Here is a 25,605-nt window from a genome sequence, read left to right on the forward strand (position 1 = left end):
GGGTGTGCTTACTTGGCTACACTCTTGAAAGCTAAGTGCTTGAATGGCTGCACACCAGCTCCCTCGCAACTATTCCGAGTCACAGGGACCTGTTGACATCTCTTCAGAGACAACCAAACTCATAAGCATTAAATCGAAGATCAGTAACAGCTGACTACCAGCCAGATCAGAGTTCAGATAAGAAACACCCTGGCAATCCTTAATATCTTGCCATCCAATTTCATCCAAATTTGACACACAGTTCTGCCTGGGAAAGGAGATACGATTGTTTCAATCTGCTTGGCCTTTTCGGTGAGTACTCTTTCTCTTCCTCTCTTCCCTCCCCCTTCCTCCCCCTTGCATCTTTACAAGGGTACACTGACAGTGATCTGAGAGCATGCAAGAGAAAATGCTTTACTTTTTCCTGAAAGCCCTGTGCTGAGGGTGGTGTTTCCCCACCTCCACGCTGCTGACAAACGCTGATGTAAACACCCTGCGTATGCCCAGCTAAAGGCCACAGGGGTTTTCACGTGAATCCTGCGTTTTTTCCACAAACTCAGTTACATTGTACTTCAGCTTAAAATGTATCTCCTTGTTTCTGGTTAACCTACAACCCCTCTAAGGCTAATACAGTTTACATCTGTAGGCAAAACTGCTCAGCAGAACCAAATTTGGTATATAGGTCCTTCTCTGTCACAAAACCCTTTCAAGAAACAGTTGCAACTGTGGCTGTATTAAAATCAGAAAAACCAACACTGACACAAAAAACGTCTGAAAAAAAACCCAAACAGCTATGCCTTTGGTGTTGACAGGAGTAAAACATGTCATTTACAACGCCACCGAAAACATAACAGGAAGGAAGTAGACCTCAGAAACTATAAACAGAATTTAACAGAGGTAGGAAGTACCTCAAATGCTTTCACATTGTGACTGTAAAAAAGATACTAAAAGGAGCAAATGTTTCCAGGGTTTTTTGGTTTTTTTTCTTGTTTGCTTTTTGTTTCTTCCCCACTTTAGCTATTCATAGTTATTTTGAACAGTAAGAAATGGTCACAAAAGCCAATGCAGCTTTAAGTTCTCATATGCAAAACAATTTATGGTACAAATAACAGCTTGATTTTCCTTCCACTCATCCCCCTGCACCATTCCTCCAAGCAAGTTGAGTTTGGTCAGAAATTAGATGGTACTGTTCTCCCTCCCTCCCCACAGCTGCTGGCTTTAAATTATGCTACTTTAAGGAAAATAATTAAAAGCTCATTCCAAAGCCAAAAATTATAATGCACCTCGATAGTCAATAGGAGTCTGCACAAAAAAAAAGAAAATAACTCTCCCCACCATTTTCAGATGTTTCACAGGTCTCACAAATGTATTTCACACCTTGCTTGCTCTGTAAGCTCCTGTGCCCAAAAACCCCTCTTAGGACCCTGATTTCAAACAAAGAGGGGCTACCTGGTAACTTCCCTCCAATTTGCAACTTCACTACTTTAGTTCTTCACTGCTTTACCATCCTCCTTTTCACCTTTTCCTAGCTTTACTCACTTTAAAGTGCACTGGAAACTATAACAACTAGAAGCTAAGTGGCAGCCAGAGGATCCCCATATGCTGTGCTGGGCAGGAGAGTACCAGCCTGGTCCCCAGCCCCAGAAGCCCTGGAGGGGCAGGGACAGAGCATGGCGGCACCAGATCCCGAGCTACAGGGCTCTGCTGCACTGTCCATGGACCTGGAAACCAACAGCCGAAGGAGAACCTCCCTATTTTCCCTTTTTCTGCTACCTGTGGCTAATACTGCAGGCATTTCCATAAACAAAAATCCTTACCTTTTGACCTTTCTCTGTACTTTTGGCTCAGAACAGAGTTCCCCATAGACAGCCAGCAGCGCTGCCCAGGTTCACAGTGGAGAACCACACACGTTAGATTTGTCCCACTACTGAAAACAACACATACACACCGAGTTGTTAGGGAAATAGAACTTTATTCCAAGACGTGAGCTGAAGCAATGAGCATATGAAGCAACGACCACTAGAAAAAAAGTGAAAAACACATCAAATATTTGTATTGTACCAGTTAAGTTTGAACACAGAAGTCCCTTTCAGTAAAATGTATGCGCAGGACAAAAGCACATGCGAAGCTCAGATGGTCACCTAGAGCATTGCTTTTAATGTCTAAGAACGAGGTTTCCCCTACAAAATTCTTTAAGCCAGGGAAAAAAACCCTTCAAGTAACAAAGTAGAAATGATCTGTTCGTTCTGCTTGGCACTGTGGAGAAGGAGGGGGATAATATATCCCAAAAGAGTATGCATCTTTAAGATGTATAAATTCAAAGTCCCTAAGACAAGTCTGCTGCCAGACCAAGTACCGTTTTTTCTTCTTCCTCATTTAGGAAGTCAAGTGAGCTATGTCTGCTAAGCACAGGGGATCATGTTCTGGAGTGAAAGCTGCTAAGATCACATGGTCTGCCTGCCAGCAAGGAAACGTCATTGACGCACACACCCAACAGAACTGTTCTCTTTGTCTTATAATGGCACCCTATCACCAAAAGCTGCAAACTGCATCAAATTCTGCAAACATTCAAACAAGTGTTTCCTTGACTGTCTTAGTACAGGAAGCCAAATGCTGCTCTCCTCGAGCTCTTCCTTCACATTCATTTTAGTACCACTGGAAGAAAGCTGCAAGTGCACACAAACAGCAGAGCTGGCTCTGCTTAAGTCAGAGGTGGTGGTTATTTTAACCTGGCTTATGCATGTGACATCAAAAAGGGGTAGCTGGACCATTTCTGTGCTATTTGCCAACTTCATTCTAATGCATACATATATACATACATATATGTGTGTGTGTGTGTGTGTGTATAATGCATGCATAGTAGCTTACAAGTGTAAGAAAAATGCAATTTATTTATAAACCTGCTCTTTGGGACTCTAGAATTTTAGTGATTAATCCACTAAATTCACAGGTAATATGAGTTGAACGGTCACTTTCCTTAACACAGTACCATAAATGTATCACTTTAGAAACTGCTATCGTGGAGGCTAATCCAATAACAACAATGGCAGCAACAAAATTGTCAGGACAAGTGTCAGTCAGGCATTAAAAAAATATGTCTCTGAAGAATGTTTTCAAAAAATACACTGAAATATTCTATACAAGAATATAGGCATCACACTTATGAATCTAAATTTATAACCACTTACATGTATTAGCTATTTCCAATAAACCATCTACATTTGCTACCCAACTACAGTAGCTACAGTTTCAAATTGGGAACACCGCAAATTTATGTACTTTCCCTGAGATCAGTAATCCAAAATAAATAGCCCTGCAAAGGTAACAGTGTAAACTCTGGATTTAAGTCTTCGGTAAGGATCAGTCCTCAAAAGCCATGGGGAACATTAAGCAAACGTAAACACAGCAATCATTTTGTCAGTTTCGAGTTAATTCTCAGTGACAGTGGAACCCTATGGGAGACGTAGCATCCAAATGTTGAAGACCAGTCATTTTTATTGTACAATACAGTTGTCCTAGTTGTTCACTTTCCTATCATTGAACCCCTGAACACATCCAGCTGGGATTGCGGATCTCCAAATAGTGACCCAGATCTGCTCTTCCACTCTGCACAATCTTTACAGCGCCTTTAAAACCACTCTTTCTGAGGTTCTTACTCTTGAATTGAGGAATGGCGAACAGATCTGTGATAATCCTCTGGACTAGTCACAAGTTCTGGTAAATCATAGCCCCTCAGCAGATGGCCACTGTTTTGTTGAGCAAAGTAATACAGCTGCCTGGCAAACATTGGTTCAACCTTAAGAACAGACAAAATGTTAATCAGACATGTGACAAAACTTCACACTCCTCTTCTTAGTTATTCAGGGTGACTTTAAGTTAATCACAAGATAAGACAAAACTGTTCTGCTTACCAGAACTGGAACACAATTCCAACAGTCTCACTGATCTCTGTTTTAAGCTAGGTCTTGCCTAGCCTAGCCTACCTAGCTCTGCTGCCGAGTTCCTCACTACCTGCACGCACTCCTTACCTTCACCACCTTCATTTAGAAGGGATTATAGCAGTGACACAAATGATGTATGAAAAATTGCAGCCCCTTAGCCAGGCCCAGGATGTGAGGAATGCCTGCAGGACACACATGCCCAAGGCCACTCAAGGTCTGTTTACATACATACTGAACACGCCCAAAGTCCTGTCTGCATTGCAAAGTACTTTGAGGACTTGACTTGAAATGCTGGAGACTTCAGGTAGGCTGAGGTATGACACCAAATGACTGTGTCTGAAGTTAGATTTCAGCTTAACATCAAGGTTATGCTTGTTTCTGTTCATTCAAGCTCTGATGAGGAATTTGTTCAACCACCAAGTGGGATTTATATGAGTTAACTCTGCCTTCACTTCTGCCTCTTCAGAAACCACCACTCCCTCTCAGGGCTTTGGGCTCTGACTAAATATTTGAGCTGCACACTGAGAACTGAGAACCTGAAGCTCTCCTTGCTCTCAGTGGAGGACAGGCTGGATGATACTTCTCCACAACCCTCTCCTGCTGGTCAGCCAATCCCTCCATATTAAAAGACACAGTAACTGTTTCGGAGGAATTAAATGCCATGGTGGAGATGGGAAGGCAGTGGGGCAGGTGCCTCAGGCAGCCTCTGGTGCATGACTGTTTGGTGGGATGGTAGAGTCCCAACAGCCCACAAGTCAGGACAGATCAAGAGGATGAGCAGAATGAGCAATTGGTAAAGGGGAAGCAAAGCTCTAGAAAGAGCAGTAGGTACAGGCTCACAAAGAAGATGCCAGGACAGGAGATGGATAAGGGGGCTAGAGAGAGGATCTAGGAAGGAGGGATGGAATGGCAGAAAGCCAAAACAGGAACAGAAAAGAGCTGAAGAAGAGTCAGGAATGGGCAGCTATCTCTAACTAGTCATTGCACAGCTCAGGATGGATTCGTGAGCTTCTCAACTTCCACCCCAGAGACCTCCTAGGCAGAAGTGTGGCAGCACAAAAGCTACACAGCCTAAGGAGAGACCACAGCTTATGGCAGAAGTCTGACTTGGGACCCATCCTGCTACTCAAGGGGCTTTCGAAAAATTTAGAGGAGATGCCAGTTTTCTTCTCAAAGATGCAGTAAGCTAAGCCCTGCTGCTAATGTGAGCATTACTACCTCTCTTGTGGTTTTATGGGCCAATACAGCCAATTCAGAAAGTACCTGGTCTCAGTCTCTGCCATCACCCTCTCTCAGAGAGCATCCCAAAACAGCAGCTTTGAGTGTGTGTGTACTGAAGTCACTCAGCACACGAGCCTGACACCTACTGAGCCCTGAAGCTGCACAGGCAGCCCCTGCATCCAATTAAGGGCTGAGGTCCTTGAGATGCAGGCTGGGATTCTGGAGCACCTTCAGGTGCAGTGGGTGTAAAAGCACCACATCCTGCACGGGCCAGGCAGCCCAAGGAGCTGCACAGCTGGGCTGATGGTGACAACAACACAGCCCAGCTGTTCCAGGTACATTTCCACTTTAGATGGGATTTGCAACACCCTCTGTAGAGAAGGAAAATCAGGTGCTCTGCCCTACTGAAGGCTACCAGTCAGTCCCTGGCAGATCTGGGGATTAAACCCTGTTCTGGAAAGTGCTTCATTTTCAACAATTTACTACCTCCCTCATAATCTACATGAGGCACAAAAACCTGACTGGCAGATTCATATCCTCCAAGGAGTGTGCTTGTTTTAGGTAAGGCAGAAATCCTACTTACGTGGGCTGTAATTAGTTTCCTCTGCCTCTGTGGATCTGGAAATTCCTCCCCAAAGCACAGAGTGACCTGGTATCTTGGCAGCGGACGTCCATGGTGAGCAAAGACTTGCAAGTCTGGGAAGAGAGAAAGCACCGTGCTGTGGAACAATCATTGGAGACAGGCAAGCACCACACAGCTACTCACTCACTCCCACCACCAGCATGGGAGAGAAAAACAGAACAGCAAAAGGAAAACAAAATTGTTGGTTGAGATAAAGACAGTTTAATTGGTAAAGAGAAACAAACAAAGAAGAAAAAACAAAGAAAAACAAGTGATGGATAGAGCAATCACTTGTAACCGGCTGACCTACGCACAGCCAGTGCCCAAGCAAAAAGCAACCTCTGGCAAATTCCTCCATGCCCTGTTTTACTGCAGAACACAAGGTCATATGGAATGAAATATCCCTCAGCTGGGTTCGGCTGCCCTGGCTGTGCCCCTTCCCAGACTCTTGTCCACCCCAGACTGCAGCCTGTGAGGGCAGCGTGAGACACGGAGAAAGCCTTGACATTGTCCTTGCACTGTTCAACATCAGCTAAATTGTCCCTGGGTTATCAGCACTGTTTAGGTCACAAATCCAAACCATAGCACCACATGGACTGCTAGGAAGAAAATTAACCCTGTTCCAGTCAAAACCAGTGCAGGCCAGTAAGACAGACTTTGTGGACGACCCTGGAGCACAGTGGGGAAGATAAAGTAACTGCAGGGGATGATGAGAGAGGTCAGGAAAAAGACAAAAGGTAAGCACAAGACACTGAGTTTGGAGAATTTCCCTTGGATCAGGGGGAGATAGTTACAACACTTCAGCTTTTCTGTTTGCTTTATCTCACAGTTAATTTCATGTGCACAAGCCAAGGTATCTTCCAATTAGTGCTTCTATGGGACCCCGACAGCAGAAGCCCTAGAGCAGACACTACTGGTCTCTGGGAACTATTCAGGCAGACACACAAGAGCAGCACTGAAACCAATGGCTTGGTAGTGCCAGAGACACAAAATACTGCCACAGCCAAAATTTAGCCACAGCCAGTCTGTCACAGAGCCACTGCCATCACTGTGCCCAGTGAGGGACACTGAGGTAAGGAAAGGGGAAGGGCTCTACTTCAGCCATGTACTGAGACAGCAAAAGAGCTTTTTGTGTCTTCTGTGCCCCTGCACTCTCTTCACTAACCCATAACCTTGTGCAAAGTGAAATGATCAAATTATATTATTATTCTAATAGTCAGTGCCCCTGTGAAAAGTAGCAGGGGAAGCCTGTGTAAGGTACTTCCACTCAGACCAAAATCTCCAGCGTTGAGGACCAAATGTTGTGGGTTTGATACTGCATTTCCATCCAGAAAAGAGAAAATTCCATCTAACACAATATCCTTGCTAAAGTGTGTGTTAAGTGCTGTGTTTCTACACAGCTGACAGGTAAATATTCCATTTTAATTTATAACCCTGTTCATGCTTTCTGGAAAAAGCTGCAATTAATATTAAAGCCAATGTATTACAATGAAGCACCCTCCCTGCTAGACAGGGAAAGGAGAGCCTTAGAACTTGATATGACAAATGCATCTTTTCCCAAAATACACCCCTGCCATTCCTACTCTAACTGCAAGCTTTTCAGACCAAGGTGTGGATTCAGTGGCTACCACAACAGCATCCCAGCCCTGGCTTGGACTACCACTCTTACTGAGAGGGACAGTAAAACCATGGGCAGCTCACTTAAAACATGGAGTAAAGTGGAGCTTTCCCCAAAGTCTCCCCAAAAACCCCTGAAGAGTGCCATGAGCTCTCTGGGGACAAGGCAAGAAAGAAGAGATATTTTCCATGGGATTCTGCTTCTCTCTATGCTGCTACATGACAGAGAAGGACAATCCATCCAAGGCAAATCCAGCCATGCTGCTAAAGTGCAACTTCTTTCAACTTCCTCTTTCCCTTGTTTTACTTGGCCTCAGCAGTTCTCCAAATCCTGAATACCTGTGGGAGTGCCCATAGCACAGACCTGGAGAAGAAAGCCCTTTCTTTCCCTCCACCAGGATAATCATGGTTTCAGGTCAGCCCTGCACTCCTCCAAAACCTTCCACTCACTCCATCTTCCTTTCCAGGCCCAAATGCACTGTCCAACACCAAAGGGCTCCCCATGTGTCTCGCCAAACCTTTCCCACCTCCTGATATTCCAGCTACAGCTGCCACTCCTTGTCCCACCAACTGCTCTCTGGCTGCCACCCTCACACTCCAAGCTCTCCTCCTCTGTTCTTCTACTCTCCACCCAGCCCAATTCACAACATTTACAATACATTTATCTCTCTCCACAGAGACCATTCCCCTGGTTGCTGATTTATTGCCCCATTTTAGCTTTCTCAGCAGCAGAGGCTTCTCAGCCCAGGCCCTGATGCCCCAGTGCAGTTTGCACTGTAGGGCTCAGCTCCTCAGTGGTTTCCCAAGAGCTGTGGTTGGTTCACAGCAGTTCTGTATCTGTCTATCTCTCTGCTGTTCAGGATTCTCTCTCCTGGCAGGGATTTTCTGCCTCTCTTCCCAGGGAAGCCCCAGTTTCCCAGCGCAGGGGGATCCCTGAGCTTACTTGCAGGCTGGGACCTCAGCACATTCAATTAACACACAGATGCGACAGGCCCATGGCAAGTCACTTACAAACTTCACTGAGCATCATCATATGCAAAATCTCACTTTGCACACACCACAGACTCTGACTGCAACCACACACTTGGGTTTGCACAGGCACTGGTGCATAAGTAATTTAGGAGGAGTGAAAAATAACTATTGCTTGAGCTTATCTTTGGGGTTAGGTATCTAAAAAGAGATTTGGAAGAACCCAGAGCATGTCTAAAAAACCACCTGAGAAAAGGGAAAGGGATTTCCAAAACCATCACCAGGCGCAGAATTATACATCTTTAAATTAGCATGTGATTGAAGCCCAACCCAACACCTGACCTCAAATTCCCCTTTCTAACTGTCAATTCTCACATCTATAGAAGATTTCTCTCTTTAAATGCATTTTTTCTTGGCTGTTTCTCCAGGACAGCATATCAGCCTTGGAATTTAAAGTATGCTAAAACTGATGATTTGGAGTTAGCTTGTTGGGGTTCTTAAATTTTGCAAGATGTTATTGCCCTGAGAGTATCATCTGGACATGTCATCTGGAGTGCCAGTGATGCCCTGTTCTAGTAAGAAAACACACCAAACCACAGCCACTTAGTTCACCCCTAAGTAATGCCAGAAATGTCAAAAAAGGGCCAATGTCTATTCCTGCTGCCCAAGCTGTCCTCTGGGACAATGACCATCTCCCACCAGCTCCTCTGGGTGGACAGCTCTGCTCTCTCTAACCATTCAGGTGTGCTGGGAAGTGGGGTCAAAGCTTTGCCCCTTCCCTTCAAAGGCTGGGGAAGGCATTGTCCTAAAGCATTCCCCTGCTCCCTCTGCACTGCCTTGTGCAAAGTGAGACCTTTCCAGAGAGCTCTGGTGAGGTATGCACCTCCTTGCTCAGAGTATTAGGCAGTTCTGAAATTCCAGGGTTTGTGAAATCCTTTTGAACTCCTAAATATCTTTTAGACAATGGCATAGACTGGAAAGAAGGCTTGCTACTGAAATTTGTATACTCTGAGCAAGACCTCAGGCTTGCTCTGGGTAAAGCTGAGAGGAGTGCAGGTGCAGACCACAGACCTATCCAGGACTTAGACTAGCAAATCCAAGATGAGGACCCAGTTTTCTGTGTCAATTTATGGAAAAGCTATTTTGCTAGGTTCCTCCTTATGCTTTGTGTAGATCTGTGAGGGATTGGGTGTCACCAGCTGAGCCTCAGTTGACTCCTGCTGGTCTGTGCAGGGGCATTGAATGTGCAGAGAGGGCAGGAATTTATAGGATTACTCAGGATTCAAGTACCCCTCGGCTGCATTTGCCCACAAGTATCAAGGGGCAATTCTCATTTTAATGAAAAGAGCACTCCCATAAAGCTGATGTGGACAGAGACCAGCTGACATTTCCAAAAGGGTGTCAAAGCCATAGTGGGAATTACCTGCTAAAAACTGCTGGGTATCAAAGAGCCTGCATGTTTGGTCTCTCTCCAGCTTGTTGGGTCGGTCACTGCAGAGCGCCAGAGGCCCATCCCAGTAGATCCTGCTTTGGCAAAGTCTCTTAGCATAGAGGCCATCAGGTGCCATCCATAGAATTACTCCTCGTTCCAGGTGGCTCAGTAGTTTTTCTATGTTCTTCCTCTGGCCATTATCCTCTGGATAAGGGAAGATAACTTGGTCCAGGCTGCTGACCTCATAGCTTTGGCCGTGGGATATCCTACAGCCTTCAGGACTGGAAGTTGTCACCTCCTTCACCAGTATTTCACGGTAATATAAGCAGATGTGGAGTCGGCAGTCTACAAGGAGAAACAAACAGACAAAAAAAAAAAACAATCACTGTGATACATTAGTATGGTTACATTTTATGTTTCAGATCTGTGCTAAGGCCAAGAGACAAGTTTGCATGAGATTTCTGAGCCCAATGGTCAGCACCACCCATATACTCATATGAGTCAAAAAAAAAGAATATAAATACTAAATTTTTTTGGGCACAATAGCATTAATGCTCTCTCATCTTATTAAAAGGGCCACTGATATATAGGAATTTGGTAGGAACTAAAATCCCACAAACTTCACATTTCCATTTAAAAGGAAAAATCTTCACAGAAAAAGTTGATGTTGGTCACATTTTCCAAGTTCACGTCACAATTAAACCCACTGGCTCAGTACACTTCCTCAGATTTAACAAGGAAGTAGCTGTGTTTCCCCCCAGACTTTGCATAGAAAAGGCTTCTGCACAGGGGACCTGCAAACCTGCACTCAGCTGCCTGGAGAGAAACAACTACTGGCTCCAGCCCCAACAGGGCTGTACCCAAAAATTGCCTGCATTGCTTTCAAATGGCCATTTGGTCCACTTGGCTGACTCCTACAAATTCACACAGCACTGAAAATATATATATATATATATACACATACATACATACATACATACATACATATATATGTATACATACATACATATATAGATAGATACATATATACATATATATATATATAGTATATACCTATGTATACAATATAGGTTCACAAACACACACAAAGACACACTCATCTACATACACTGACCCTGATTCAGGAGAACAATCCCATTTAAGAAACCCACCAAGTATCACTTTACGGGTCTATCAATTATTTCTGTGAAAAGCACATTCCCACACCCTCTGACAGAATTACTTATAAAGTTCCCCAGCATCCAGACATCTGCAAACCTGGCTGAAATAACTTCCCTTTTCTGTCCTGAACATATTTTCTTTTTTTTCTTTTCCACCAGGAATAACAAAGCAGAGCAAAGTCAGATGGCACCAACAGGAGCACTACAAGGTACCCAGGTAACACCATTTTGGGGGTGGGGGGGGGAGTGGGCTCCTCCAAAATGAAAATCTGAGCCTTAAGTTACTGGCACTCCTAAACTGCCAAACTCCCCAAATTTTGGGGAAGGTCTGATTTGGTGTCTCACCAAAGCAACCCAGCACTAATACTACAGGCCAACGAAGCATTTCCAGCAGCTTTAACCACCTCCATCCCTTAGACCTGGGGCTGGAAGTGCTTAAGTATCCTGGAAAACAGAGACTTACAGCCATACACCAAATTCATTCACTAAAAATGTTTCTTTTTATTTTTTCTTCTTTTTTTCTTTTCATCTGAAAGGAGAGATGGTACCTGGGCAAGTCAGAAGTGGGAGTCTCTTGTCAAGCTCCCCAGGAACCCTGGGCGTTACGGGCCTTACCTGAGAGAGCGAGGGCTTCACCAGACCTTATGCTTGGCTCAATCGGGATGCCAGGAGTCTGGGACTCAGGAGGAGCACAAGCATAAAAGGTTCCTGTCACCTGACAACCTGTTTTCACAAAAAAAAGTCAGTGACAGCAGCCTAAATCCTAAAAAAAAAGCTAAGTCAGAGATCACAGCAATGCAAAAGTGCGTTTTCCTGGGCCCCAACAGAAACTCTCTCTCTCTTTCCCCTTCTTCTTAAAGAGTTCCTATTTCCCAGTTCCCCCAGGCAGGCCACCTCTACCAATCACTCCAGACGTTACCTGGACTGTATTTTCATTTGGATCTGCATGAAATCGTCCCTTAGTCTTCCTTCATACCCCCTAGTCCTTTTCCTTACTTAAGATGTTATTCCATTAGAGAAATAATTTACATTTTTAACTAGACTACAGTGTTCTTAAAAGTCGCCTGCATAAAACAATTCATATTTCCAAAAAACTTTACTAACGATGGGTATAACAATAAAGCTGGGATTAACACTGTTTAAATGTAGGAAAGAAAAATGTGCAGCAGGAGATTATTAGGGTTTTATTAGCAGAACTACCATTAAACTGTTCCAAAAGATGTCTTTCAGTAAGTGAATTATACCATGGACAGTTTATGTTTTTCCTCTGTTTCTTAATGCCAATAGAAGTCTTTGGAGGATGATGCAAGTGACTTGCAGACAAGCACACATTACCTTTCCCAGTGGCAGAACCCACCACAATCAGGAGCTGGAGAGACAGGGATAAAAAAACACCCACAATCTCTTGAGGCCTTTTAGAGCCCGGTGAGAAACACAGTATCAACCACTAACAACTGCCTGCAAATTCAGCAAAGTATCCAAATGTGTATAAGTGCTGAAAAGGATATACTTCATGGCAGAGCTCATTCTGCTCTTGCTGCCTTGATTTTTTTATTAGCAAATAACTCAACCAAAAGCAAAGCATTCTGCCTAATAATTCCAATACACTGCCAGCAAAAGTTGCAGTACACTGAGTATTTCCTTTTTAGAAGATCCAAAGATTTCTCTGCATCAAAGCCAGGAGAGAGCTGTTCTCTGAAAATACAGCACCTACTCCAAGGGTCCTTTCTTGCTTCCCATTCTTTTCTGCCCTTCTGAACCAGGTGCTTCTCCTCACAAAGCAAATGCCTGCGTCCTCAGGTGAGTTACCCTGCAAGGGTCTACAGCTTGCAGTTCCCTTTCTCTTGTGTTCTATTCCCTGCAGGCTTCAGCACTGCCAACTTTCACAATTTGGGCTTTTTCCTACAGATGCAGAGCTTGGAAAGCCATGATTGTGTCAGGCTCTGCTACTGTGAGATCTTTGGGGAAAGAAACATCCCGTTATTCAGTTTCTGCTGTACCAGCCCCAAGAGAGTCTCAATCCATGACAAGTTGTCCCATTGCCACAGCACTAAAATGAAGTAATAATTCCAGCTTTCCTCTAGGGAGAATAATGCCAGTCTAACCCACAAGGCTGGAGGGAAAACCTCACTGGTGTATGCCTCAAAAAGTCCAAAATCAGAGAGAAAAGCTAAAGAACATATGTTCCCATTTGGGGTTTTTGTGAGGGTTGGTTGCCTTCTGTATTGCTCAGGGCTTTTGAGACAGCTGAGGACTTTTGGGGGCTGATTTCTATCAATGCAGAGAACTGCACAGCCCACACACCACACATAGAGTGGCAGTGAATGCAAGAGCCAGGACAAAGGTGGCTCCATTTCCAGGGAGCCCAGCACTCCACTCCATCCACATCTGTTAATTCCAATCAAACCCACAAATAATAAGCCTGGAACCTAAGGTTCCTCCAGGTGGCCAGCCTCAGCAAACAGCCCTAAACAGGGGTGTCTTACCATTCTCACAGCCGGGCCCTTGCCAGTGATGACCGCGAGCGGCGAAGGGGACGCTGGCGCACTGGTAGGGAATGTCAGGATGCGGCTGCTCCGGGGCAAACTCCCTCCAGTTCCGTTCATGGGGCACCATGTAGTTGGGTACCTATTCAATTTAACGAGGTATTCTTTCAGTAGGCAGCTGTCAGAACCAATGCTGTGCATTGCATCAGCTTTCTCATCTCAGCTGCTTGATTTTCCCTGCTAAAGCCCATGGAGGTCTGGGCTGTGCCCAGGCTACGCGGATGGCACTTGGCCACCACCACCAATGAGGCTTTCAAGTAAGTTTCTCACCACTGGTGTAAATAATAAGCAGAGTGGAATAACAAAAGGCAGTCAAAGCACTGCTGGTAAATGTCTGCTTGAAAGAGCAAGGCTTCATTGGGTGCTTGCATTCTGGCATCAACAGAATGGCAGTGCACTAGGAACTGTCGTCCAACAGAAAAGAGCTATTACTCCGGGATAAACAACACCAAGGGAAATCAATTGCCCTGTGGCCTCATCTGACATTAGAAAAGTTGCTTCTCAATTTCTCAGTTTTCATAATGAAGTTTCTTCACAGGGAGAACCTGAGAGCCCCAGCAGCAAGGACAGACATGGCACAGAGCACAGAAACTGTGCAGTTCAGTGTAGAGGCACCAAGCAAAACACTCAACTAATGCCATACCTGGGATGGTAGTGCAGTGTAAGGAGATGTTATTGGAAAGGGATGGTTCATCATTAATGGCTGTTCCTCCATGCTGATCTGTTTTGCACCTGTGTTCGCCAGAGGGATGAAAATAAATTATGACAACCACATCTTAAGGAAATCTGGAATTGGCACATTAAAGACAGATCCATACAACCTGCCACTGAACAGAGGGAGGACCAAAATGCCTTCCAGCTCCCATTTGGGACTGGATTCCCCAGCCCCCCTTGCAGCCAGCTCCAGGAGGCAGTCTGTCCCCTGGGCTCTGCAGTGCCCCACAGCACAGTGTGTCCCAGCCTAGTGCACAAGGATGCCAAGCCTTTGCCTCCCACAGGCCCTGCCTGGCACCAGGGCCTCACTGGAGAGCAGGCATTGCCCTGCCCCTGCCCTGGAGGCTGCAGGCTGGGCATCCCTCACTCCCAGCTCCTTCCCGCCAAGGCAGCTACCCACTGTCTACCCCAAAATTGCTCTTCCCTGTATTCAGAGCCTAGATCCAACATGCAATTTTATTTTTTTTTTTTTTTTTGCCTGTCCCCTGAGCTGCCTGCTTGGCTCTCACTACACAGAAATGGCAGGGAGGCTCCAGCTAAAAGAGCAATTCCTCCAGTGATGTGCAGGCACCTGTCTGCATCTTCCTGCAGGGGCTCCCTCTCAGGGCTCCAACTCAAACGCCAGCAGTCCTCCCGCAGACGCAGCCTCTCAAGTCATCAGAACAAGCTGCACTTGAGCCCTCATTTCAGTCCCTTAAAAGACTTAAAAAGGCTGCAGGGCCATTCCAGAAAAGCACACTTCAGTCCTCATATGCTTGCAATGAGACATATTCACATTCTGTTACACAGGGAATTTGAGATGCTTTACCTTTTTTGGCTCCTTCTGGCACTATTCTGTACACTTTATAGGGATCTGAGATGTCCAGCTGGCTTCTCTCCACCAGTTCTTCAAAGTCATTGCTCTTGTTCAAAGCACACCTTAATCTTGTCTTCCAGGTAGGGGGATCTGGTTTATCAATGCCCTCTCTGAACTTTCCTTTAAAAAGAGCCCAAGCCTGGAAACATTTCAGATAATCAAAAGAGCAGGAAAATTGAAAAAAAAAAAAAAAAAGAAAAGAAAAGGAAAAAGAAAAAGAAAAAAAAAGGAATCAAGTACAAGGTACAATGCCCAGTGCCTGAAACATCATATGTGTGTGTGCTTACATGTGCATGAATTGTTCATGAATTTACTTCCTACAGGCTTAGACTAAAAAAACAGCATCATGGTAAGGTACAAAAAAAAGAGTTTAGTGGGCATCAGAAAGGGGAATGAACATGGAAACAGATGTGCTGCAGTCCCAGAAGCATTTAGCTCCACTCAGAGAATTGTGAAAGGGTGGGCTGTCCCGCAAACACAGGGACACCAGGACACAGCCAGCACCACCAGCCAGGCAGTGTCCAGCAGCAGCCAACCAACAGAACCAGCCTGCAGAGGCAGGTGGCAAGCATGGGATGGTAAGGGGCATCCCTGCTGCCCTGCCAGTGTTCCACAATCCCAAGCCCAGGCTGAGCCTTACCTTGAAGAGGGCGGCGTCCTCCTCCCGGTTGTAGTCCTGCTTGCCAGCGTGCTTCCAGGGGATGCGGAAGATGCTCTTCTCGTCGTTCTCCCACACCAGCCCGGGGTACTTGCCGCTGTCTATCTGGTCGATCAGCCACTGGCGGAGTTTCCCATTGCCACAGCTCACTGAGTTCATCCCGCACTCGCCCGGCTCCAAGTTCATGCCACTCACGTCCGAGGTTGGGCAGGGGGTTTTGGGGTGCCCCGCCAAGCTGACCTCTTCACACACGTCCAAGCACCAGCTCTCTGGGAGGCTGCAGAGGAGGGGGAGATGGGCAGGATGTGGGGAGAGACAAAACCACAGGTCAAGCGCTGGGCTAAGTCTGCACCAGCGGTGCCGGTCTCTGATGCCACACAGACCACACCAAACAGCTGCCACGGCACGCAGGGGGCTGGGGGCCCCGGGAAACACGGTACGGAGCCTCAGGAAACTGGGCACAGCCCCCCGCAGCCCTCCCCAGGCACCGCCTGCGCTGCAGACTTTGACAGACTTCCCCCGTCCCGATACTGTTCTGCATGAGCAGACGAGAGACGTTGAAATTTTTACTGTAAGTGACTTAAGGCATAACTCCCTTGTCCTGCTGAGAGTTCAGCTGGGGGTTTACTTTTCAACCAAAAGAGGAAAAAATTGCATTAAAATGTACCTGAGTGTGATTGTGCACGTATGCGATGTGAGACATACCACGCACACGATTCGGAGGGCTTCACATGCAGTTACAGTTTATATGGCATCTCCCTATGACACCAAAGTAGCTTTCCCAAGCTCCCTTCAGCACGACACACTTGAACACATGATGTCCTATACATATCTACCCCTCCAACTGCTCCCAGCACGCACACATAGCAACATTCAAATCTATAACGCTGCACATACCTAAAAGTGGAAAGGCAGCAACCCACAGAGCCCGGCATAAGGGCACTTATGTCCCCAGGGACGTGGGAGCTTGCAGCCCACCACACAGAGCCCTATAGCTGCGCGCAGAGGCGCAGAGGAGCGGCTCCACAGGGATGGGCACCCGCTGGCAAGGTGCAAACGCGAGGACACCGGCACCAGGGATGGGGACCTGGCGTCAGGTTTGTCTCACCCATCTGGAAAATGCTTGTATGCCCGAAATCTTAGTTTGGTGGGTTCCCGCTCCAACCCCCCACCATTACATCTAACAAAATTAGGCGATTCCTCACCCGGGAATCTTCTCCTCTACCCACGGGGAGCCTTCCCGAGCCCCTCGCCGGACAGGCGCACACTACCGTGGGCAGATGGGCAGCACAGCCCCGCACCCTTTACAACCCTCCGCAGGGGCAGCATCCCCCCGGACACCAAACCCGGTCCCCCGGATCTCCCTTGCACATGGTGCGTCTGGGGGAATGGGGCGCGTTTGGCACCACGGCTCCCCAGCGCGGAGCCTGTAGGAGTCCGTGCGAAGACCCCCAAAAAGTCACTTTCCCCCCTTTCACTGTGCACCAAGCGGATCCCTTCCACACATTCCCGCCACCCTCCCGAGGGTACCGGGAACCGGCCGGGCTGGGGACCGGTGCGCGCCTTCCCCTCAGGAGCAGATAACGGGCGGGTATTATTTCTTTTGCTTTAAATTAAGGGGAAAATATAATGAGTCGGGGAGAAAATAAAAGGAAAAAAAAAAAAAAAAAGAAAAAAAAAAAAGGAAAAAAAAAAAGGGCAAAGGGCTCGCTCAGGTGCCGACAGCCATAGGAGAAGCCCCGACTGGGGAAAGCCGAGGCGCCCGCACCGCCCACCCCGCCTCCCAGCCCGGCCCGCCCGGGAGCTGTGTGCCCGGCGGGGCCGGGGCTCCCGGGGGGCTCGGCCGCCCCCGCTTACCTCGCTTACCTCTGTGTGGGCTCTGGGAGCGGGCAGGGGCCGCCGGCTGCCGGGCGGCTGCTGAGACTGGGCGCAGAACGACTGGGCCGACGGCACCGGGAAGTTTCTTTATATGATGGAGGGCGTCGTGCCGGGCGGGGGGGAGGCGGGCCCGGGCCCGGAGGTGGAGCCGGCGGAGGAGAGCGGGGACTTGGCGAGCTGGAAAACATCTGAGGCAGTGACACATACCCATTGCTGGTAAACACGCTGCGGGCGGGAGGGCGTGCAGCCCGGCGCCCTCCGCGTCCCCGCTGGGTTGGGTTTTTTTAAATCAGTACAAACAGACGCACATACATAAATAGCCCGGGGAAACTCCTACCAGTGAGAGCCGGGCGGCTTTTACTGTAAAGACCCAGCTCGCTACGCCCACCAGAATCGTCCTAGACGGCGCCGGCCGGGCCCCCGGGATGCTCGGGGAGACGCGGGGGTGTCCGCCCAGCCACCCACCGGGATCGGTGTCCCCTTGCCGGCACCCTCTGCGACCCAGCCCCTCTTTGCTCGGGTCACAGAGCCGGGATCGCCGAGTGGACACACACCCGCCTCCTTTCCCCCCAGGGCTCGGGCTCTCCCCGTCCAGCCGTGTTTGGCAGCCCGAAAGGTGTGAGATGGGGGGCAAGGTGGGGGGCAGCAGCGGCGCCGGTCCTGGAGGCAGCGAACTCCGACGGGGCGGCAGCAGCGGGAGCGGGGACAGCCGCCAGCCCGGCCGGGAGCGGCTCCTGCCCCGCTGAGCCCAGGGCGTGCTGCCTCCGCAAAGCCCATCTGGAGGCACCAGGACTGGAAGCCACTCGCCCGCCTGCCCTAACGTGGTGGGAGCTGGTGGGTAAAGGAGCGAGCTCCGGGCTTTCATGAAAGTCTCTCTTGCCGCCTTTCGGGTTTCAAGCACGTGTTTTCGTGCCACGACACTCTGGGGTTGTGTTCTAACGTCCCCAGCGCACATCCATCCACATCCTCTCTGCTGCAACGTCTCAGGTCACAGAATCTGTCACCGCGCTGCGCCGGAGGTTTAGGATATTAATTGCAAATCTTCAACGCCATCTTCTGAAATTTAAATGCAATTATCGCCACGTTTGGAAGGAGAAGTGAGAAGTGCAGGCGTTTTCAGGTATTTGGTTTATAACACACCATCCGTCCTCTAAAAAAAGCATTGGCAGGGCCAGTATGAAATCCTTTCAGTCATCAGCCAAGACATCTTTGGAACACTGTAATACACGTTTGAGATTGGAGGTGACTGCTACCATAAATCAAGACAAGTAACCACAGCTTTACCAAAAGGCATCTGAAAGACTTTCTAAAAATCCAATTTCATTTTGTAGGGTTAAGAATGTGCGGTACTCAGGGCACCAGCTGTAATTTCACTAAGTATAAAACCATCTTGAAATATACCACTGTAAAAGGAACACTTCTCATGTCTTCTCTTTTGTGGTTTTTAAATCAGCAAATTCAGGACTAGGGTGAAACATGCAGATTGGATCTGCACTAAGTCAAACCCTTCAGGAGAAAAATAAAAACTTCTTTCTCAAATGCTGGGGAATATTTAAAAAAAAAAATAGTTGTCCTTGTAGAAAGAAATCCATGTAAAGATGGAGCGGTAGGTAAGTTGCGTATTAAGAGAAGATAAAGTCAATCATAAAATCCCCAGAGAGTTACATATGTAGGAAATTACCTGGCTGGGTGGTTGGTTGCTCTGTGTAGCAACAAGTCTACTACAAAACTATCTCCAGTTGCCTAAATGTTAGAGGAGATGATTAAAGTCAGACCCCTAAATGCACACTCGCCCTTTGCAAATCAGTCCTCTCATGAGGAAGACATTTTAATCTCATCAGCTTTGCTGATTTTGTTACTCAGTGTTTCTGGACATCACCCATTCTCATTGAAGATGGCAAAAAATATGTAGGACCACCATTTTGCTCTGCAGAGTAGAAAGCTCTGATCAATAACACAGCTGTGGTGTCCCCATTAAATTCTGCATCTCTGGATTATCTTTTTTGCCTATCCTAAGAGACAATTCCTCCCTTACCAGCCTTGCTAGAGACACGAACACTCCAGCACCTCACACTGTTCATCCGTTTCTGGTGTTTTCCACACCATTGCGAGTGCCTGACTCTTTAAACCTTACCCAAAAGCCCTGCTGTCTTCATGGAAGTTTTCTGAGCTAATGACTCTTGTGAAAATGCTCTTGCTGCTGTTTAACCACGGCAGTCACCGCCGGGCCCCCTGTTTTTCACACTCTTAAGGTCACACTGACTAAAGGCATGCCAGGAAAAGTGACTGTTTCTTCTCACCAGTCGCTCACAAGCCCTCGGCGCACAGGAACATGGCTTCTGCTTTCACCAAACCCCTCTGAAGTCCCAGCTGACTCACCTGGGAATAGCACACAAGGTACAAAAGCGAGGAGGGGCAGACGTCATCTCAAAGCCGCTGTCAAGGGCTCTCTGAAGTGGGTCCCTACAGAAAGGGGCAGTGATGAGCCATGGCGCACGCATATTGAATGCTCTTGCACCCAGAAGTTTACGCCTCCTTTCCTTCAGGAAGGTTTCCCTTCCTCTCTGGGTACAAAGGCTTTCCTGTCTCCGTAAAATACCACTGGGTGAGCTCAGTCCCTTGGCCAGGGGGACCCGTTAGAGGTATGACAGAGGCAACAAGTCTGGCAGCAGAGACCTTTTGAGGACTGTGGCTTGTTCAGGGGCTGTCTCTGCACCAGAGAGCATGAAATTCCCTCAGGCATCAGCACAGGGGGAGTTCCACGGTGCAGAGGAGGAACATGCAGAGAGGAGTGAGGGGTGCCCACTCCCTGGCACTGCTCTGCGCTGGGGTGGGAGGGCTGTGCTGGCCGCCCTGGCGTTCCATCTGCACATGGCTCTGCTGGGAGTGTGCTCGTGGGGCAGGTCCCAGTGCTCAGTTAAAGTCTGGCCCTCTGCACTCTGGCTGCAGCGCAGAGCAGACCCACCAGTGAGCAGGAGCGTGGCAGCAAGTGAGCTCCTTCCCCAGATCTCCTCTCAAGTGAAGCACCTGGCATGGGCTCTCCAGGAAGCCAGAAAACCTTGTGCTGAAGCCCTTGACAAATGACATTGGAAAAGCATTTTCAGAAGTGCATTAAGCCCCTAAAAGTATTTTTGGAAGATCTGCAACTACCTGTCTACACCTTTAGCTGTCCCAAAACCCATTTCCTAAGATGGAGAGGTTGCTGGTGGCACAGGTTTCTACTGTGGGGTTTTCATCCCTCAGAAGTCCTTGACAATCCCTGGTTGCAAGTCCCTGTGGAATGATCCTCCACTGACCAAAGCAGAACAACTCAGACCCAAAGAGGGGCACTGTTAAAGCCTCCCAACACCACGCTTCAGTCAACGGCTCTGAGGCATGGGGTTGAGTTCAGAAGTCATTCATACATCAGAAAGATGTCTGTAGTTGTAATTGCATGAATTCAGAGACACTGTGGAAATTCAGGGCAGATTTCTGATTACTTTCATTTATTCCAGCAAAGCACCTTATCTGTAAGCAGTCTAACATGATTCAAACAAAAACAACAAACAGTTTTACACATCTTTTATTGTAGTAACTTCAACTTCTGGTGTCATAAGAGTTGCTTTCTCATTTTGGAAGGGTATTTGCAGTTCCTTCATTTAAAATAGTGACTCCTAAAACAGTATTAGTCAGCCATGTATTTCCCATAATACTAATTGCAGAGACATTTTAAACTACTAGAAATAAAGCAGACTGGCAAGCATAGTTATGTCTTTCAAGCAGAAGAGTCTCACAGCCCAGCTGACATTATTTTAGGTAGATTTGGTGGATGTTTTGTTTTCTTTTCCTGTACTTCCCCTCTGCTTCATAGCCAAGAATATTTCAAACCAATTCCCATTAGTCTGCTTTCATGCCTCTGTACATTAGCCTGTGCATGGGACTGAAAGAGCCCTTCACCACATGTCCTTGCTCCTGAGACATTATAGGATCATGGGTTCAGCTATGTTGGAAAAGCCCTTTAAAATCTGCAAGTGCAACTGTTAACCTAGCACTGACCAAGTCCACTGGAAGATAAGACAATACATTAACTGCAAAATCTATTTTTCAGAAAAATCTGCAAACTAACATCACATAAAAGTGCTATTCTGTGGCTTTCCTTTGGAGAGAAAAAGTTGGCAAGCACATCCAACCAATGTGGCACACAAGCAGCGTGGTGCCCTGTCCCAGTGCCCAGATGTCAGGCCAAGAGCTTGGAAACCATGGGTTGACACTTTCACCTCTGTAAAACAACAGCAAAATCTGTATGGACTTCCTGCTCCTCAAGGAAGGAGGCTCCTTGCGTCCTGATTGAACAGCCTACCCATCTCCCCAAAGCATTTCAACCTGTGGTATTGCAGCTACTTTTATCAGCAAGCAGCAGTCATGAATCTTAAGAAGGAAAAAAAAAGAAAAAAGAAAACTAAAGGAAAAGAAAAAAACCTAAGTAGTTTTCAAATAAAAAAAAAATAAGGAAAGTACCTGATGCAGGCCAGGAGCTATTGAGAGCAACCTCTCCCTTAACTCAGATAATCTGAGACTTACAACTCTGCAGGGCAGCTACCAAGGACTGCCTGAGACAGCTGGCAGGGAGGCAAGGGAATCATGGTCCTCTGCCAGTGATGTGAGGCACAGCATGGTCATGAGTCCCCTGTTCCCTGGAGTAACAGGTCCAGCTCACTGTCACCTGGGAACCTGTGTTATCCTTCATCCAAGAGGAAGAGGCAAATCCAAATAATAGGATTTATCTTTTTCCATATCCAACCTCCTTTATTTGCAGTAAAAAGATGGGGTGGCAGGTAGGAACTTCAGACCATCAGCCCACCTGGCCAAATTCCTTCAACTACATTGTGTCCTCAGAGTATTTCCCATAAAGGCAGTTTACAGACTGCACTTTAAAACATCCCAAATATGATGAGCACTGACAAAAAAACACTTACTGCAATTGATCACAGAAGTTATGCCAAGCTGAGGATGGACTCTCACCACAGTGGAGAAGTGGGACTGCTCCAGAGGCGGTACCTGATCTAAACACAATTTATTACAACAAAGAACAAGAATTGCCACCTTGGAAACATTCAATGTTTGGAGTCTGTGTCTGAACTGTGGGACACGCAAGGAGAGGGCCAGGCTGACACTTGTGGGACAAGTATAGACCTGGTGACAGGGGTGCTGTCACCTTGCTTGGGACGACCCTGGGATCACTGTCTTAAATCCATTCCTCCAGCAAGGAAGAAGTGAGTTTTCAGGGAATTGGGGAGCACTGAGCACTGTGTGGCTGACACATTGTTTGATTCCTGGCTCATTCTGAGCTTGTCAAGAGTCTGTGGCCAGATGACACTCCAATGCTGGACACCCTGGGACGCTGTGAGAGCCCCATGCCCAGGAGAAGGGAGGCTGCATGTACGACCACTTTAAATACTTTTCATTTTAACCGGTTGTTGCCAGCTTTCATACCAGCAAGTGTAAGGAATGTGCTTGGGTTCCTTTTTGTCTAAGTTCACGTAATTCCCTGGGTTCATGTCTTGGTTTGAGAAGACGGGTGTCTGCTAAGGAAGGCAGGAACCTCCGTTGAAATGGAAAAATGTCAACCCTCCCCCCCAAATTATTACAATCTTGAAATCAAGGGGATCTCAGGCAAAGATATGGGAATAGAAATAATAATTCTTTACTAGGAAAATTAAAATTAAAATGCAGTAGTACAAAAAAAAACCAAACCACTGACAGAGTCAGAATACAACCTGACATTCTGTTGGTCAGGATATTGGTAGCAGTCTGATTAAATGGTGGCTGCAGTTCTCCTGGAGTGACAGATGTATCTGTTGAAGCAATGATCCTGTAGAAGGGTGTAGTTTTCCTCTGAAGGCCCAGTAGTGCAGATGAGTCCAGTCTCTCTTCTCTGGGAATCCTGTGGAGAAAGGCTGCCTGCAGTGTTCCAAGTCTCTGATCATATCCAGGCAGGAATGCTTGACTCCTCCCCCTGGCTGGAGCATCTCACAATGGAATGATGTCATTTTATAAGTCATGCAGTGACTCACAATGGCCCATTAACAGAAGATATCTCCTTGGAGGGAGGATGGGTTGGGGAGCAGATAAAGAACACTCCCCACCTGGTTTTAACAGTTGTTATAGAATACATATTTTTGGTTACATCTCACATTGCAACCCAAGACAGTTCAAAAGATCAGCTTGGTTTTGTTTTTTTGGGGTTGAGGTTCCACTTCCAAGGAAGTGAGCTGCAAGGATCCCTGTTAAAAATTAAAATGTCTTGGAGAGGGGTGGAATTAGGTTTTACTAAAACCTAAGCACTGAATTTTAAAGAAGCCCACAAGATATATACTGCGTATGTATCATCCATTCTGCTCCTGTTACTTACTACAATTGTCCATTAAATTTAAAACTATCTGGGGTTTCTGCCCTTTTAAAACTAGAGCATCTTTCTGAAAAGCAGTGTAAAGCAGGAATTTAAATGATAGAGAAAGGAACTCCGGTGAAAGAGAGCTTTAGGAAGTTCTACAAAAGTCATAGATGTGGGTGCCACTAGGATTTCCCGGCTTTGAAGAAACTGGGAGGATCACCAGTGGCACACTTGGGGCACATACAACACTGTGGAAGGAGCTTCACAATTTCAAGCATAATTCGGTTTCATCCTGTCTTGATTAGTGAGGGGTAAATCCCCACCCCAGATTTACTGAACAGATGGTGATGACATGCAGGTCATTGTGAGAAGGAGGTGGTGATGGTCTAGCAGTTTGTTACATTCTTCTTTCTGATAGACAAAAGAGGAACCCAGAGCCCCAAAGGAAAAATACTTAGTGACTAAGGAGGGCTATAATCTAAAGTATTTAAAGAAAAAGAAAAACCCATTTATATATTGTTCTTCTTCAGGCAGCAACAAAAATAACGTGCCTTCATTTTTCTGTTGAGGAGATGCCAGGCTCATCATTCATAGGGGCCCAATGTGAGTTTGGCTGTGATCTACAGGGAGTGAACACTCAAGCCCTAAATGAATGTACTGTGGTATTTCACTTTGAAAAGAAGCAGGTCGGCTGTATTAGATGTGCAGGAGAATGATTTAAAAGGAAACAAGTCTTTGTAAACAAGGATTTCGGTGGAGGGTGAGAATGGGGGGTAGCAAGTCAGAATTTCTCCTGCTATCAATGATCAATCTAGCACGTACATAAACTGGTGATGGCTTTCTAAAAGTTTTCAAAAACATGTAACAGCAAATACAACCAAAAATCACTTTACAGCACAACACCAGATGAACCACTGCATGCCCAGTGGTTTCAGCTCTAGCCTTGGATCAGCAGCCCCCACAAAGCACCCCACTGGGTAGCTGTCCTGGGCAGGGGCTTTAGTGGAAGATTCTGCAGGGGGAAACTCATCCTTTGGCAGTCCTGTGACAACTGGGACATTTGTGCTACAGTCCTCCTTGTCAAGTACCTTTATAAATGAGAGGGAATGAGAGCATGGAGAGTGATTGACAAGCCTGAAGTAACCCCTCTCTCCTGGGATGTCAGCATCTTTCAGCCTAAAGCAGCTTTGGCACATTTTTCATCCTGGGTGATGGAGGATAAACCCACCAAACGTGAGGGGAAATTCACAAGAGCCGAAATGTTGTCAGAAGACAGGAGGAAACTTCACAGCACTGTCATGTTGTGGCCACTTCAGAAAGAGAGACTTGGCTGCTTTTGGAAATGTCTCCCGGAACAATGACTACGTGAAATTAGAGCAACAATACACTATTACATCTCCTCCCACCTTTCTCCACCTCAGATCACAGCAGCTTTTGGTATCTTTGGAGAAGGAAGGGCCATGGCAAGTGTAGTGCTGTATCCACAACTGTCTCATCAGGGGCACCACCAAGGGCAGATTTGCAAAGGTGGAGGGGGAAGTTCTCAGTGGCAGTGAACTGCTTCTTTCCTTCCAGTGACATGGGAAATACTCCCCTGACATACACATTGCCTGCATGGCTTTATTTCACTCTGTCTCAG

General features: G+C 46.9%; 1 protein-coding gene across 2 annotated transcripts; it reads right to left on the reverse strand.

The window, feature by feature from the left end:
• Positions 1 to 1,972: 1,972 nt before the first annotated feature.
• IRF4 (interferon regulatory factor 4) lies at positions 1,973 to 17,669 on the reverse strand. 2 transcript variants are annotated; one of them, XM_005526450.3, is made up of 9 exons: positions 17,582 to 17,669; positions 15,698 to 15,992; positions 15,010 to 15,196; positions 14,131 to 14,219; positions 13,428 to 13,569; positions 11,557 to 11,664; positions 9,773 to 10,126; positions 5,725 to 5,837; positions 1,973 to 3,775 (listed from the first exon to the last, which is right to left on the reverse strand). In XM_005526450.3, the coding sequence occupies exons 2-9, from the start codon at positions 15,899 to 15,901 to the stop codon at positions 3,632 to 3,634; spliced, it is 1,341 nt and encodes a 446-aa protein (XP_005526507.1). In that variant the 5' UTR covers positions 15,902 to 15,992; positions 17,582 to 17,669; the 3' UTR covers positions 1,973 to 3,631. The 2 variants fall into 2 exon arrangements, with proteins under 2 accessions (XP_005526507.1, XP_087920667.1); XM_088064541.1 differs by having other exon boundaries at positions 17,573 to 17,669.
• Between the last annotated feature and the right edge of the window lie 7,936 nt (positions 17,670 to 25,605).

Source organism: Pseudopodoces humilis, chromosome 1 (assembly GCF_049639895.1).
Source record: "Pseudopodoces humilis isolate 2021_Gansu_Grassland_sample_001 chromosome 1, ASM4963989v1, whole genome shotgun sequence".
NCBI lineage: Eukaryota > Metazoa > Chordata > Aves > Passeriformes > Paridae > Pseudopodoces > Pseudopodoces humilis.